Source organism: Melospiza melodia, chromosome 3 (genome assembly GCF_035770615.1).
Source record: "Melospiza melodia melodia isolate bMelMel2 chromosome 3, bMelMel2.pri, whole genome shotgun sequence".
Taxonomy (NCBI): domain Eukaryota; kingdom Metazoa; phylum Chordata; class Aves; order Passeriformes; family Passerellidae; genus Melospiza; species Melospiza melodia.
In genome coordinates this window covers 134,445,179-134,462,860 of record NC_086196.1, presented here as the reverse complement: position 1 = coordinate 134,462,860, position 17,682 = coordinate 134,445,179, and the positions used below count along the sequence as shown (strand labels likewise).

The following is a 17,682-nucleotide window of genomic DNA, read 5'->3' as shown; positions in this document are numbered from 1 at the left end:
GGCTACACTTATTTATTTGGGTATTGTTAATAAAAGCAACCAACTCAGACTCTGCCCCAAAATACAATGTGCCCTTAAAATGTAAGTTTTTTAACCCACTAGTCAAAAACAACAGCTGCAAAAGGACAGAGAGCTGTTTACCACTGTATGCGCTCTGAAAGTTGACTGCACATGAGAATTGACTATTCTGAAATATTTCACTGACTAAATTCTGATCACCAAAGTGTGGAAATAATCATGATGTAATTGTCAAACAGGAAAAAAAAAGATTTCTCCTAACCGACCTGCTGCCAAGGCCAGTCAGACCAAGGTTATTTTATTCTGCCTTACCTTGGAATATTCAGTGTTGTGGTTCTTGAAATTCCAATGGAAGAATCTGTCATGTTTTCCCTCTTGTGCTTGTGCCTGATTTACACAGTGAGGAGACAAGTGGGATGCTCATGAGTTTGAGAGAGACCTCAAGGTTGAGTTCAATGTTTGTTGTGGAAGTTCAAGCCCTACAGGAGCCATGTATCAGTTCTGCCACCATCCCAGAGAAGATGAATAAAAGCAGCACCTTCCATGGAGAAACTGACAGTCAAAGACCCCCTCCCAGGTGCTCAAAGCATTCCTTAATAATTCTTTCCATTTATTTGTGTTCTGTCTACACAAAAATCTTTCTGAGTAGTGAAAATTTAGGACTATGGTAATACCATTCCAAAACAGAAGAGTGTAAATTCTTTTTATAATAAAGTAAGGGCAAGCTGACATGGAGAATACCAGACAGATCATGTCTAGTTTGCTAAAATTGTTCAGTTGAAGCTACAACAAAATCTGTGCACAAGCAGCAAATTTAGGCTCCCTTGCTGATCTGAGCAAGGGAGTTCAGGGGGAAGCTCAGATGGAACCTCTCTCCTCTAAACACCTTCCTTCTCCTCCTGCAGTGATGTTTCAGATTTGTTTTCACCTCAGCTTGACATGCAGTTGCTGCCATTTCATTTGCAGATCTGAAGAAATCGTGTCAGTACAAGACAGGCAATAGTTTCTTTGGAGTTTTTTTGTTTTGTAGATTAATTAAATACTTATGGAAATGAGAGGTAAACAGAACTGGTTTGAGCCAGTTATTGACTGCTGACTATCTGAATCTCACTTCAGTATCTGATATCTTACACCTTCTCTTCTTCCAGGTCTGGTTAGAGAATGAGGATCAGCCACCACACTTCAGTGGCATTCTATGGGGTTCAGACCCAGTTCACCCACTAAAAATTAACATTTTATTTTACCTTTGTCAACATGCATTGCAGCTGCTGCCCCATTTAAAAGAGGGCATTGACGTTTCTTAATGGACTCTCCTCTCATTTCTTTATGCTCTGATGCACTCTGCAAAGGCAGGTAGGGAAGAGATGAAGGTGAGAATGCTCTGGCACTCCCAAAACAGGATTTCTGTAATGAGTACATCCCTCATGGTGATTTCAGAAGTCCAGCAGAGTCCGGAGGAAGGAAGGTGTCCCATAGTCCATGTTATGGTGAAAACTTAACTTTTGTGTTTCAGTAGGGGGTCACCATGTGTCCATGGCACATCTCAGCCAGAAGTTTTCAAAGTCTTGAACCCTGGATTGGATCCAGATTGAGTGGTTGCATTTTTCCGTGTCCGGTTCCTCTCATGGATCCAGTTGGATACTGCCTTTGTCCCTTTCTCCCTCGGCCTGCTGGGTTATGTGCTCTCTGACACTCCTACTGCTTTCACTGCAGAGGGGAGATATTTCAGAACTGAAAGCATCATTATTTTACCATTTTAAATCTTATATATCAGATTTGAGAAATCCAGGGTTCTGAACCATTCCAGGTCTCCCAACATGTGGCCCATCACTAAGCCTTTCCCCAGAAGAAATGGAGCTAACAACACATTATTTTAAAGATGTGCTGTACACATAAACACATGGAAACCTGTGAGGCACTCAGATATTACAGTAATCAAAGTCATACGAGGACCAAAGATGGACAGATCACATATTCACCAAATCAGTAAGAAAAATTTGCAAAGCATCTGGATGAAGACAAATCCAGAAATACACATTGATATAAGATTCTTGTGCCAATATTTCTGTCCAATAGGAATTAAGATGAATTATCAATCAGAAATATTGAAAAGAGCTATAAAATGTAAAATGAAACCATATTATTATAATTTTAGTTCTTTATTTTCCTTATTTATCTTTCCATCTCTCACTACTAATTTATCTTGTTTAAGAAAAATAGTATATAAGTATAGTGGAGCTTGATTACTGAGAATGACTATTAATGTAGTGTCTCAGAGCACTCTCTAGACAGTTGAAAAGCTTTTAACAGTAAAATATGAAGATTTCTTTCAAATTTGCAGCCATCTGCCTTCTAAAACTTTGTTGCAATAGTTGCCAAGATTTCAGTGATTTATAGAAGTCAAAGTATCTGATTTTTGTCTCCCCACAAGAGATGAGAACTACTTTTTCTTATTATTTTGTAAGGGCAACATCATTATCTCAAGCAAAAAAAAAAAAAAAAAAGTTGAGCTATATTAAAGATAGAGCTTTCAAAATAATTTTTGAGGCATCTGGCCTTATTTAAACCATCAAATTTACATTCAATTCCTTCAGGGATGGCTTTGCTGCTTTGTGCTGGCTCCATGCCCTCTGAATAAACCTGGATTTAATGCATGCCACCACTGCATTTCCCTGGCTGCACTGCTGCCCGGGGTAGATATATAGCAGAGGTATAAAAAGTAGAGGTAAAAAAGCCCAACTTTGGATAAGATGATTCATTCAGTCAAGAACACCCCCAACCCTGTAACTGTTTAAGTTTCAGCTAGAGTTGGACTTGGGACTAATGTCATTATCTATTTATTCTGAATTTATGATTACAAGCGTTTATGTACCATGAAACATTCTCTATGAGCTGGACGGGAAACTATAAACCATTTTATGAGATCTACGCACGGCTGATGGCAGAACCTCAATGCAACACAAAGGTTCATCCTCACCCAAGGAATGCCAGAACACATTTTTTGTATTTCCCCCCTCAGTGAGATGGACACTTGACAAGGAGAAAGGCGCCCTGAAAACCAGGGTGGGGCACATTTTGGAGGGTCCTGAGTGTCTCTAGAGAAACATCTGGAGCACTGTCAGCTTCTCCCAATTTCCAGACAAAGACAGAAGTTCTTTTAAAGCATTTGATTTTCTCAGAGGAAAGACTGACAGACGATGGACCTGGAAATGAGATGAAGCTCAACTAGAAATTTGTGTTGTGGCTCCCTCACCTCTGACAAATTTTAAGCCGAATTATTATCCCTGTTTTGTGGAAGGCTGGAAGAAAAACTGAAAAACCAGGTAGTGTAACCACAGAGCAAGGCAGGCACTGAGCTGAGAGCAAGTGTCACACTTCCTTATATGACATACACTCATATTCCTACTGAAACTGAAGTTTCCCTTCTTCAGATAACTAACGTGAAATAATCAACACAATCAGTACCTATAAATCCTGGCTAAGAATAAAAATTATCTGCAAGTTGAAATTACAGATGTGTAAGGCTATTATTCATATGCAGCCATTAACTGAATCTCAAGCTGAATTTTATATATATAATAAAATGTGTAGTACCAGCCTAAGCATACATTTCTGTTTCTGCAGCATGGGAAGTGGAGTTAAGAAACACTCCAAGTGCAACACAAGCATTACTGGTTGCATTTGTGTTTTAAACAGAGTTAAGGAAAACACTGAAGATGAGAAAAAAAGTGATTACTTCCCAAAATAAGAATAAACTGGGTTAAACCAAGATAGCGAGACATAACATACCTTGTTTGACTCTAAATTCAGCTCCCTGACTTGTGCAGAGAAGTGAAAGGTTTTTATATGGGTTTATCGGGCAAACCCAGATTTTATAAATAATTGCCTGTCAGGCTGTTCAAGACAGACAAACACACAGCAGACCAACAAAAACATGATCTGTCATATTTCTGAGAGAAATGTATGTTGAGTCTTCATTCTCTGGGACTTTAGGGAGACCAGTAAAAAATAAGTGCCAGTATTTTTCCTGCTTATGCATATTTTAAAATGTAAAATCTGGGAGACAGACAGCAACAGAAGGAATTTTGATTCCAGTACCCAGTGCCTGAAATGGTTTCTCCTGTCTGTATCCCTGCAGATCGAAACTAAATACAATAAATGCTGGTGTCCTTTTAAAAAAGTCTGGATGTTTACAGCAAGCATATAATTTTCCATGATTAAGGATGCCAACAAAAATAAAGAGTGATGATAAAAAGAAAAGTTTAATCATATATTTCAAAAAGCACAAATGGAACATCAGAAAACTTCCCCTTTCCCTCATTTAATACATTTTACACATTGCTTTTAGCCCTTTACACACAGAAAATTTCCAGAAAACAGAAGCATAAGCAGATAAAAGAAAAAAGCAATATATGAACGGCAGCAATATTGGACATATGGCGTTCACTTTTACAATATTTTGGTGGCAAAGAGACATTTTTTCCATTTATTTATAAAATATACATATATTTAAAGTTTTTGCAAGCAGGTCCAGGAGGGCAGGACATCAAAACCCCCTACAAATCACCAAAAGAGCACAGAGCAGGAGTGAAAATTAAGACCTCACATACTAAGCACAAAGGAGGAGGATGGCTGCACTATATAAAATATCTTGCTGCTCTTTTGATCCCTTAAGTGTTCTGTATTAACTTGAGGCTTAAGCTGGATGCCAAGCCTGAGCTCTGGGCAGCTGAAGAGGACCCCTGACCTGTGGGTACCACAGGGACACCAGCAGGATGTGCCAGCAGATCCTGGTCACAGGCTGAAGCAGGAGCCCTTTTCTCTGCTCAAGCATCATCGTGGTTAGCTCTATATTTGTACAGTTTTTATGGGAAGAAATGAATGTGTTTGTGAGGCCAGCAAAGGCTGGAGGAGCAAAGGGATGGGAACAAGCATAGAGGCAGGGACTGAGATTTACAAAAAAAAAAAAATCTTGAAAACAAACAACGTTAGCTAAAATATATAAAAAAAAAAAAAAAAAAGGCAAAAAGATCTGGTTTCTTCTTTAACCAAATCCAACAGTAATGCTGCCTTTGTCCACAACAGGGACAACATCTGCTCCCTGCAGCAAACACTGAGCAAGTACACAACGTTAAGCCTTTGCCTACAACCACTGAGACAGACACAGTTATTGAAACGCTTCAGAATTATTTTTCCAAATAGGGCCCCAATCCAGTGCCAAGTCACTGCAAAGGCTTTCTTTGATATTGCACAATGATGGCTCAAACCTTAGGAGATGCCAATATTGAAAATTTGGGTGTGAACACTTAGCCCATCTTTGGGCCTGCTAAAACCAAGTCTCTAACTGGTGAAGTTTAGTTTACCTGAACTTTTCCTGAGTATCTTTGCATCCAAACTTGGTATGCCTGTCATCAAAATCACCTCACTGGATTAAATTGGCTTGTACTCTGTGAACACTTATATTATTTGAGATAAACAAGTGTGAATTAGTAGAAAATAGAGGGAAAAAGTTTTTCTTTTTGTAAAAATTGCAAAGAAAACTAGATAACCTTTATACAACCTAATAGACCAACACAATCCAGTCTATCTCTGGCCTCTTCCTGCCCTATGCTTTATAAAAAACATTTTTTGAACATACAGACTTCCAGACACTTAAATAAAAATGACATGGCAGTCAGAAAGTCCCCTGCAAACTCCAGCATTGTCTGAGCTGCATTCTTGTCCACCTACACCCTATCCCAAACATCCTGCCATTAATTAGCTAAATGTTCCAGCTAGTAAACAAGAATAATGATTGAGGGGGCTGGAAAAAGAGACAGAGACAGCCAGCAGATAGTCACAACAAACCAGCCCACTCACTGGTACATGGAGACATTGGAGCTTGTATTTTTTTCCTTCCACGGAGGGGAAAAGAAAATCACCTTAATATAACACTGTCTTTCCTGTTGCTGCAGCCACATCCACATCAGCAGGCGAGAAAAGTCATCCCGTTCCTGTGGTAGGCACTCTGTCACGGAAAGAGAAAATCTGCAGTGAATTATCATATCAGCTTAAACAAGGGAAGGAGGCAGAGAGAAAGGGAAGGCTTTCTTCCTGTCTTGTAGGCTATTCTGGCTGCAATCTCATACTGTGCTTAATCTGAACATTTCTGGTGGGGAAGCTGTAAGCAACCACTTTGTCTATTAAAAAATCAGTGTGGTTAACAAGTGGTTAGTGACTCTATTTCAGGAGAGCAAGAGATAGGCAAAAATGCAACATCCTCCTTTGTTAATTGCCTGCAAAATAGATGAGGCCAAAATACACCATTATGCTGAATCTATTTGTCCTTTATAAGCACGTATTCTCTATTCACTGTGTTCAAGAAACATTTCTAAACTGCCTGAATACTATATAAATTATTGAATAATTACAGTTTTCCAAATTTAATTTATAGTCTGAGTCTAAAGTTATATAAACAGACACTAGTATAATCCCCAACACTCACTCCAAATCAAACTAATCTTAAAGACTCTCTGGTCAGTAGGAAATAATTAGATATCCCATATATTGTAACCTAGGATGACGTGTTTCCAATGGTAAAGAAGCAAAGAGTTAAGTGGCACTTGAGAAAATAATTTTAAAATATCCTGTGACTCTGTTTCCCTAAAATATCTTTCATGCATTTTTAACAGCTCTTTCCAAATCAATATAGGAAGCTATACCTTTTAATGCTACTAAAACTCCTATAATGTAAGGAGATATTCTCAGTTTAAAAAAATACTTTTTTTTCTATTAACAATATCTCTAAAAAATAAAAGGAATTTAAATAGTTTTGCTTTATTTGGTTCACCTTCAGCAGACATCCTGTTTTAAAAATGAAAATGCATTCATCTATTTCATTACAGTTAGTGCTTCGTCAGATTTATTTTGTACCTCTTCAGTCAAAGTACTTAGGAAGTGCCATATATAACCACCATTTTTAGTGGCTGTACCAATTTCCTAATTAATTTCAGCCAGATCAATTTCTCCTCTCTTAAACTAGAATGAGAGTAACATTAGGAGTAAAGGATAACCTCAAGCAACTTTGGATATAAATAGCATTTATACTGAACTGTAAAGAAACCATTTCAAAACCAGCAGGGATGTATTCAGAGAGACATTTTACAGACAGTGAATATGCAAAAGGAAATATGTACAAGATGTTCATTACAGCATCCTTTACATTAGCACCCCACTTCAGTGTGGAGATCAGGCAGCATATGGCATTGAAGTCAAAGAGCAGAACATCAGCTCTGGGATATACAGCCAAGACATGACAGTATCACCACAAACAAAACACAAAATAAATCCAAAGACTCTATACCCAAACATGAAATGCCCAAGACAGACTAGCCAATAATTTTGAAAGGATCCAACATATTCCCACAACCACAAGCAGAAAGTCCAAGGCAGTCTGGATATTCAGCCTGCCCAAACCATTATGGCTGGCGTTTGGAAGTCGATGCAGAAGCAATGCTTTTAGCTGCTTGACCCCAATAGTTTCACAGGGCTTTATAACCCAAGTGACAACCTTTAACACATAAACAAAACATTCAGGACTACTGTGCAGTTTGCTTGGAGACAAATGATTCTGAGTACAAACCTGGAGCTACATGAAAGATAAAAGGTTGAATTTTGTGAAAGGAATTTTGGTTGTGAAGCAAAGTTGGGCTTGGCTGGGCTCACCTGGGAAAGAATGAAGTTTAACATTTTCCAACATGGGCAGTGTTGTACAGCCAGTTACGTCCCTGCAAAGGTCATTTCAGAAGCCAGTTCATGGCAGGCAGGATAACACCTTTGGAGAGTTGGGCACACCCACTGGTCTATATTTAGTGATATATTACAACAAGTGTGGCTATAGTTAGGATTGAAAACTATTTCCTACTTCACTCCCCCTTTCACATACTCTGAATTTTCTGAAACATTTGCCCTCGGGCTGAAATTTCCTCTGCTTTAATCTCTGCCTGAAGTTCACTTTCTTTGGAAACGGCCAAAAAAAATTCCTGAAGCCATTATGAAGTTCAGCAATAATGAAAACAACAAATTTTTTCCTTCCCAAGCCAGACAAAGTGATTCTGATATATGTATGTTTCATTATGGAATTTAGCCATAAATTGAACCATTTTACCCAGAAACCATTCATACCTTCAACTTCAGCATAAAGGTAACTGTTTTGAAAATCAGTATTTCAGAGGAGGGAGTTTGATTCATCCCATTCCATAACAAGATAACACTTCGTTTTCATTTCGATACATTACTAGATAATAAAGGTTAACCTCCAAAGTGCTTTTATGCAGAGCAAAAGTATTTTACAGACATCCCATCTTTCTGAGTTATACCAGATATCTTTAAGATCTATACAGCTGAATTTGTGATACTGAAAGACAGATCTTTACATGCCAAGAATCATGAAGAGAAACAGCAAGATGTTTTTCATAAAACTCACATGTGCATGTGCCCCTGCAAGAGTTTAGATGTATGTGGCAGACATTTAATGTGGTTGGAGATAATTTAGAGGGTTTGGATGACACTTCTGGGTGCTTTATGCCATTTTGGCAGCATCCACATTTAATTTTTTTTTAAAATATGATTATTTGGCTCAGAATTACAGATAGAGGATGATGCAGGCTCTTGATGTGGGATTAAAATAGCTGTCCATTTTGCTGGATATGTCTTGCTGTAAAGAGACAACATAAGCCCATGGTTCCTCCTGGAGCTCTTTTTGGAAAAGTGTCTACTGCATCCAAATTTTCTGTGTGTTCTCTCTTAAAATTTACTACCAGGCTGTGCTTTGACTTTTCCTGCTGTGGTTGAAGTTCTTTAAGACTCTTGCTGTGCCCAATATGCGCAGAAGTGGTCAAGAGACCAACTTTCAGACATGGGGAATCACCTAACCTGGCACAAATTAAACAGTTTGCTTTCCCAGAATGGCTTCCATGCCCTGAAAAGTTGATCTGACCTTATTTGCCTAATCTAACTCTCACAGAAACTCCTGCTCCTTGATATTACATGACAAGATTTTTCTTCCTTTTCTCTGAACTCCTTGAAGGTAGCAGGACAGATTGCTGACAACCAGAGCCAGAGGCTGCACAGCCTGTGTCAATGTGAAAGCAGAAACAAGACCTTCATCTTGTCCAGACCTCTCTTACCACCTGTTCCTACTTTGGGCAGAGTTGTGATGATTTTGCTTCTTGGTCCTCACTTCCCACTCCTACCCTGACCTAGTGGGTCCATCCCTGCCCATGGCAGTGGGGTTAGAACCAGATCTTTAACACCTCTTCTGACCCCAATCATTCTACAATTCTACCCCAAGAACCTGCTCAGGCATTTTCTATATAGGAATGCTCCCTTGGAAATGTTGCTCCTTCAAGTTGTCAAAGCACTTTGGATTCTAACACCGGATCTCTCTGGCAACACTACCCTTATTTAATCAATGAAGGCAAGCTTTTTTCCAGCAATCTGAAAGGAGGCACAATGAAGCAAGAAAAGATGGGCAGTGTTCACTGCTGTCAGTTGCCTAAAAGCAACATCTTGCTTTGCCCTTAGTTTGGTGAAAGAAGGAAAAACTAACAGCTTAAAAAGCCAGCATGGAACAAGGGAACTTGGCAAAGCAAATCCTCAAATTTCATGAAAAATCATTCATTTTCTACTCTGTTTTTGGTCCCAATTCTCTCCTGTAGTGTCATTATGAAGGACCAAAAAGAACCACTCCAAGAAAAGGGAAGCAAAATTCCTGTCTTCACAGTAGGTCTCATGAAATGGGACAGCTTACTGAAGAGTTCATAGGACAATTTAAGGGACAGATAATTGTGTTTATTAGCAATTTAGGACTAGGAAGATTGCTTTAAACTGAAAGAGAGTAGGCTTAGAGTGGGCATTAGGAAGACATTGCTCCCTGTGAGGGTGGTGAGGTCCTGGCACAGGTTGTCCACCATCCAGTCACTACAGATGTAGTGGTTGCTCCATCCCTGGAAGTGTCCAAGGCCAGTTTGGATGTGGCTTGGAGCAACCTGGGACAGTGGAAGGTGTCCCTGACCATGGTAGGGGGTGGAAACTGGATGATCTTTAAGGTCCCTTCCAAACCACACCAGCCTGTGATTCTATGATTTGCAGAAACAAGTCCCAGCCAAACATGAAGATGTGTGAGTACTCCTCAATGAGAGACCAGAGCAGAGTAGAATACCAAGACTTCTGAATAGGCATCTCAGCTAGAAATGGTTTCCAGTTAACAATTTACACTAGTGCATGATTTCACAGCTGTAGCATGATGAGAAAGAATAATTTTGGCAGGAGAAAGAAACAGCTGTGATTTTTGAGTGGGCTGAGGCTTAATTTTTATTTGGGATAAAATTTGGAAAGTCTGGGGTAAAACATCTCCAGCAGGCACCGGAGACACCAAAGTTTATTGGGCCAAATCCTACATTGGTTTAAGTCTGCAGTTCTCCTTGCATTAAAGTTAAGCACAATGTCACACTGCAGGCCTGTTGTACCACTTAGAGATGTTAAATCCTGAATTATAAGCCCTGTGTAAGAGAGTTACAGAACAGCATTTATAAAACTTGAAGTCTCCCTTTCTTGGTGTCCTCCTTGTATGTGTGTGGGCAAGTGGTTTAATTACAGTGCATAAAATGGAATGGCAGACAGAGACACCCAAATCAAAGAGCAAGCCCTGGCTGAACTTCATTAGCAAACATAAATGCAAATAGGCACATCTTGTTTGGGACATGCCACAGTCCTTTCTGCCTTGGGTAATTTTACTCTATTCTCTGACATTTGCATAAATGTAAATCAAACCATATGACTTGAGCAGGTTTGTGATAAGGGAATCATATGCAAAACTTCTTTCCATTAAATAATTCTCTTCATGCAGCCTTACAATGTTACTGTGAAAATTGGGGAGAGTTGGATCTCAGACAGTGAGAGGCTTTATTTAAGAACAGTGGAGGGAGCCCTGCTCTTTAAATAAGAGACATTCTCGGATCAGACACTGGCTGGCAGGATGGAAAAAAGGATGTAGCATTAACTTTCATTCCATTCCAAATAACCTGGAACCCATAAACTACCAATATTCTCTAATTTTGAATCTGCTCCTTTTCTCCCTGTCTCTTCTTTCCATTTTATTTGGGAAATGTTAACTTTGAAATTTCATTAGCTTGCCATAATATCAAACAGGTCACCCTGGACAGATTCATAACTCTTTGTACATAAAAACATTCAGATTAAAACGCCTATGATTTAAAGGTTGCTCCTCTAATTTATCCCAGCCTGAAGAGACAGACCACATGCAAAGTGTCAACTTATTTAGAGATTAAAACAATAATTAGTTTAAGAGGCAAAGTATAAGCAACATTGTTTGAAAAAGAAAATCCATGTGTTGTTTAGAATTAATTGCTTCTGTTTAAGTTTAAATAAATTTGTGTGGATATAAAGTCTCTTTATCAAAAGTGCATCCATGTTACAAAAGAAATATAATGGATAATTCTCCCTCCAATTTAGAACAATCACACTGAAGGCTCTAATTTCACAAACCCATCTTTAATCAGTAGCCAAAGCACAGACATCTGATATAATTCAAAGGATGAAGGAGCATGTTATATAAGCAATATCTTGTACATGGTCAGTAATGAATAACACACCCCAAATATGTATCTATGGACACCCAGGTTTAGCACATTACAGACTTACTTGTGTGATGCTCTGGCTGATCTGCCCTGCTGTCACCATGAAATCTCATGGATTTCATTTATGATGAAGCCAGACCAATGTGCTGAGAGCTACAGCATCCATTTATCCACACCATAACAGTCCCCCTGGAAGCACAACCACGTTGGTGCTTCACTAGATCCCATTTGTGGGAAACTATTTGTGAGGGTTGAGTGACACGGACCCTGCTTATGCCAGCAAAGCAGACCCGGTTTATGACACCAGTTTACCAGTATTTATAGGTCACTACATTCAAACAAAATTTTCCACTCTGACCCCTTTGTCCTGGTCCCCTTTAGAAACACATTATTCTGATTATTCTTCTTACACTAGTAATGTCCTCTATTATCTCCTTCTGCAGCAAAGTCATTGCTTCATCTTCCTTTGTCAGAACAGTCGGAGTGACCAGATGATGTCTTCACTTCTGTTCTTGCCTTGAGCCTATCTGTCCCTCAGCTTTCACTGTACCAGGTGTGAGAAACACCAACAGCTGCATTCCTCAGGTCTGTTCCCTGAGTCCTCAGCCTGGTGACACACCAGGGACAGCAGCAGTGTCCATGCCAAGAGTCCCTGCCTCAGGAAGGGGTCGAAGATCACAAGAACGCTTCATGTAAATGCCAATGAACATCATAAATTGATGAAAGCACTACTCCAATAAACCAACCATCAACAAAGTGCTTCCCAGAAAAGTCAGGTCTGGGCTTTGGTTGACCTTTTATCTGCCAGTGGCATAAACTTTTAAAATAATTTTGTAACACTGGACTGCTGTGTACAGGAATGGGACATATCCAGGACATATCATCCAAGTCTGTTAAAGAACATAGTCTAGATCTCAACTACCCAACTTTTTATTGCTGTTTTCTGCTTCTGGGATAAATTAAATTCTCAAGGCTGATGGAAATGTAGGATTACTGGAAAAAAGGACCAGATTAATTTCTCAGACACCCTGTGCAGTACCACCAGTGGTTGGAGAACAAAATGTAGGGCTTACACTGCTGTCCTCCAGTGTATTTGGCCAAAACTGCAATGCTGCAGTTACCGAGAAAATGCTGCTCTCAGGGCTGGGCTGGTATTGTAAAAAAGAAAAACAAGGCAAAAGGATCATGGCTTCTGTTGCAGCAAGAACTGGGTTGTGGGAGTGGGGTACCAATGTCTGCCAAGAGAAAAAAGAACAAAATTGGTGGGGAGAGAGGGATCATTTTAAGTCTCTCAGAGGGTACTGTAAACAGTGGAGAAAGAAGGAAAAACCGGAACTATAAAACAATACTTGGCAGCCAGCTTTGCAAAACAAACATATTTTCACAAAGTCTTTCCCATCACTGCCACCAGCTTGAATGGGCTTCATTTGTCTGAGAGCAAGAAAATCTCTTTAATTGTCAGAGGAAAGGCGACGCCGCTTTGCTCACTGATGGAAATTCCTGTTCTGAGCCCTTCTTCAACCACACACTGCTCTCCACTCACAGCCAGGGAGAGGAATCCCTTCCCCCAGGCTGCACAACCTGTAGCAGGGCTCCATCACCCCTCTTCCCTAGACAGCATCAGCTGCTTCTCCTGCAAAGAAAGTTGAAATCCAGCAAGTTCCTCTTGCTGTGGGTCTAACAGCCCATAACTCTCTGCCCAGGACACACTGCTGGCAAAGCACACAGCAGGTCTCCACGAGGCACCAGACCTCAGTGGATATGACCTGTTGGAATCCAGCATAATTAGGAGAGCTCAATCCCCTCACCCACTGGAAATGCAGTTGTTCCTGAGAGTCCCTGATCTCCTCATGAGCAGTGCAATTAGTTCACTTGCATTTTTACTGCCTCATGTCAAACTGGTCAAAACACCTGGAGTTGCTCAAGGGTCAAACTCTCCTTTCCTGATGTGCCTCAACTCGCTGCTTTAGCTGCATGGCAACAATAATGTACACAGGGAACTTTATTATGTCTGAGAATTAAATTAAAAACGGAATCTTGAGACTTTAGGTATGACTGGACACTTAGACCTCTGGTTTATGACTCAGGGCACTGCACAGTCACAGCACTCCCATGTGAAAATATACCACTAACAATAAAAACTCATTCAGCCTGAGAGCAATTCAGCACCAACCAACCTGGATGGCTCCCTGTCTCCAGGGATGACATTATTTGACATTTTAAGGTTTTCTTCTACTGCTGTAGAAGCTCAGGGTTTTTTCTGTAGGAAGTTACAGAAGAGGTTAAATTCCCCCTCTATGTCACCACTGCTCATGACCTCAGCACAGGAGCTAAAGAGCAAATTTATTTGGAAACAATATGGTGTGGTACAGTCTGAGTACAAGGGCAGGAGCCAGGGCTGGGCTCTGCTCCCAGCTCTGACACTTACTTGCTGTGTGGCCTCAGACAAACCACTTAGTGCCTCTGAGCTTCCATTTCCCTTGCCTTTGAAACAGAAATACTATCACTCACTAAAAATCTTTTTTTGAGGATTGCTTGATTACAGAGCTAATGCACAACACTTTGAATTGTATATTATGCCATAATTATTATTTTCATTGCATTTTATCTTCCATTGTAATGGCTAAAATACTAGATGTATAGAAAAGGATGCTGAATTTGGCAGCTATTGCATAGGAGAAGCAGGCATTACTTTGAAATTAAATTATTTGGGCAAACCAAGAGAGTTCACCTACATTTTTCCCCTTAAAACTGTTGAAATTGTAACAAAAAGCAGCATCTAATGGCATTTTGCAACACACTTCTCCTCCACCTCCTGAAAGCATCTTGCAAACGCTCTCTGCAGAGGGCACAGTGCCCCTGCTCTCTCTGATTTAACAGAGCATTTCAGGAGGGAAACGAGAGCTCAACCAACAGCTCAGGTCTGTGAAGAGAGGGATTTTCTCAGGCTCTGAGGCCCTTTGCTGGTGGCAGCACTGGGGTGTGGCCACTTGTTGCCCGGCTCAGCCCTGACTGATGTGCTCTGTCTGCAGAGGGGCGCTGGCGCACCGGAGCAGTGGGAGGTAACAGGAATTAAGGTAATGCATCAGTGGTTGTCACTGAAGGAGATGGGAAGAGGGGGGGAAGAAAAAAGAGAAAAAAAAGAGGCAAAAGAAATATACTATTTCAATCAAAGTCTGAAATTTGTAGAAGTGGTTTTGGTCTCAATATAGAAAAAATATTTATCCAAGAAACTCCTACTCGGGTGCGAACATCCTACTTCTACTGGGATTTTGCTTGGCAAAGTGCTGTGCAAGAGTGGAAGCTAATACAGAACATGTCTATAAACAAATATATTTATTTAGTCCAGATTGACACATTCACTAGAGTATTTCAGTGATTACACATGTAAAACTATTTCCTATAGTGGTTTCCTTTTGTGATTCTGCTAATTTATTCAATCCACCCCATTTTCATGCATTGAATGTTATGAGCCATTTCAGCCACCCAGACTGAAACGTGTTTGGAGACTACATGCCTGTTTTTTCATTTCATCATCTACACATAATTATTTGGTGATATTAGGAATTTGAGCTCAAATGGAAGCCAACCAACATTTTAATAGCTTAAAAATCACACAAAATGAAGTCTGCCCTGAGGTTAATGAATAAGAGCCAAATCTTGAGGCTCTTGCTCAGTTTTTACTCACTCCTTATTCAGGCAAAAGTTGAATCAATTGTAGTTAGACTGATTAAAACCAGAAGAATATATATATTTGGACCTTTCTCTCAGGTAAAACTGAATAAATTACCAAGGATTAGGCTGCAGAATGGCATCCAATCGATCTTTCACATGTATTTCTGCAACAGACTGGAGAAAAAATCCAAGTGCTGAGGCAGTTTAACCAGTTAAACCAATATTTTAGCAGCAGAATAAATTATTACACACTACCAGGTTTTATGACATTTATATTAGAAATAGCCCTGAATCAAAATATGTTTCCTGGTCCCTCCTGAACTTCTGAAAATCGGGATCAAATCCAAACTTAAAAAATGGTTCACTAAGTATGAAAGCCAAATGCCCCTATCTTTCAAAACAAAGCTCCATCCTTCATTAAAACATTATTCTAGACATGTATTGACACAGATATTTGATTTTTGATGATGGCAAGCATTTATAAAATAGGAAATTAAAGCTTATTCTTTAATTACATGCAGGATGTCCTACTCCTTATGCAAAGAATGCAATGTGCCTGTAAAAAATACAAAGCAGAGCAGTGAATTGCTTTGGACAGTTAACACTTCATTAGTAATTGGTGATAATCACAGAAGGATGCTTCTCCCTTAAGTCACAACCCATTTAAGCATTGGGCCAGTCTCAGCAAAGTAATGACATATTTATCCCATTCAAGCCAGACTTAAGCATGAGGATTTGGAAAAGAAAGGAGTATGAATGACTGATTTCTTCAATATATGCAAAGCAAATAGAAGAAGAAAAAATGGATAACAAGAATTAAGAAGTCTATATGTAGTTGTGGCACTTGGGGACTGGTTTTAGAGCTTGGCAGTGCTGGGTTAATGTATTCAATTGGATTCAATGATCTTAGGGAGCTTTTCCAACCTAAAGGATTCTATGATTTAAGAGAAACACATCTGACTGGGTCTGGGTGATGGTGGCCCTGCTCACTATCTCCTGCAATTTGATCTCAGTGCTGAAACATGCTGAGCACATGAGGAGCTGCACTTGGGGATGGCTTTGTTCATAAAGGAGTTGGGACACATGAAGAGAGCAGTCCCCTCCTGGCCCCCACTCACGCTGCATGGCCTGATCCTGCTCTGCCCAGCACTTCCTACCTGCAGGACAGACAAACTCCTTCCTGTGTTTAGCAGGGTCTGAAGAGCACAAACCATGCCAGTGGCACATTGGGAGTGTGGGAACACTGCCCAAAGCCTCACAGGCTCCTGAGCTGGGCAGCCTGCACAGAAGAGAGCTCTCACTGCACTTTCAGAGAGTTGTGGGCAAGTTAAGGGCTGCAAGAATGAGCCAAGGAACTTGGGATCCCAAAGAAAGAAAAGCTTTTCATTACATTATACTTTTTAAATGACATTACATTCACAATCATATGTTGGAAAAGCTGTTTACAAGTGGGCATTGACTTCAAGTCTCTCTAATGTATAGCTCAAATTATCTTTAATCTTTCTAAATGTCTTTCTGTCCATCTGTTTCTTACCTGCCTAACATCTTGGGCAAATGGGTAATCCCAGGGACACTGGATGGTTGCTGAGAATAACAGAATTCCAAAATGTCCTTCTGAGAAGTGACTAAAAATTCCTTTTGGTTTTCTGACTGATTGGTTGTGGGTGAGGAGACGGCAAATAATATTTATTTTGTGATGCAAATGAAATAACTTGGCAGACTCAGAACCTTTATGCTAGACCCTCCCCTCCACAGACTTAATTTCACATGTCACTTACTATGGCACATGTTACTTAAATGAAACTTATTTTGAAATGCAAGGACAGACCAATGCCATCAGCAATATCTCAGTGGTCTGACTCATCAAATCAAACTCTTTTTTCTTCTTTACCGCATCTCATCTTTTTCCCTCGTATCCAGTTTAAGAGACACACATTTATATGCACATCTATAAAAGTGATACTTGTCTAAAAACAAAGTGGCCAGGCCATGAGATTCTTCTGGCTGATTGCCATTTAGTTCAGTCACTAAATATGGGTTTAGGAATAGGGAGATGGATTACTCGCTTGCAACCCCACCATGGGCATTTCATTTTATCACAGCCCATATTTTTTTAATAACATCGAGGAATATTTAAATCCTGTATGGAAGCTTTTTCATACTTCTTTGATGTTAGAACATTTTGATTGGCTTGCATGCTGACACCAGAACATCTCGATTACTGCATGTTCATTTATCAGAGAGTGCAAGGTTGATCCCGTTTGGATGTGCAATTTTTGCATCAAATAGATACCATGGGCTACAGCAACATTCCCACTTCCAATGGCTGGAAATGAAAGAACACTAAATA

At 39.9% G+C, this 17,682-nt stretch overlaps 1 protein-coding gene across 3 annotated transcripts in view; it reads right to left on the bottom strand.

The window, feature by feature from the left end:
- Positions 1-4,306: 4,306 nt before the first annotated feature.
- The window catches only part of SUPT3H (SPT3 homolog, SAGA and STAGA complex component), a 255,112-nt gene continuing 241,736 nt past the window's right edge, over positions 4,307-17,682 (bottom strand). For all 3 annotated transcript variants that reach the window (XM_063153131.1, XM_063153132.1, XM_063153133.1), the window contains one exon: positions 4,307-6,025. In XM_063153131.1, the coding sequence (XP_063009201.1) occupies positions 5,984-6,025 (42 nt within the window). In that variant the 3' untranslated portion in view covers positions 4,307-5,983. The remainder of the gene's footprint in view (positions 6,026-17,682) is intronic.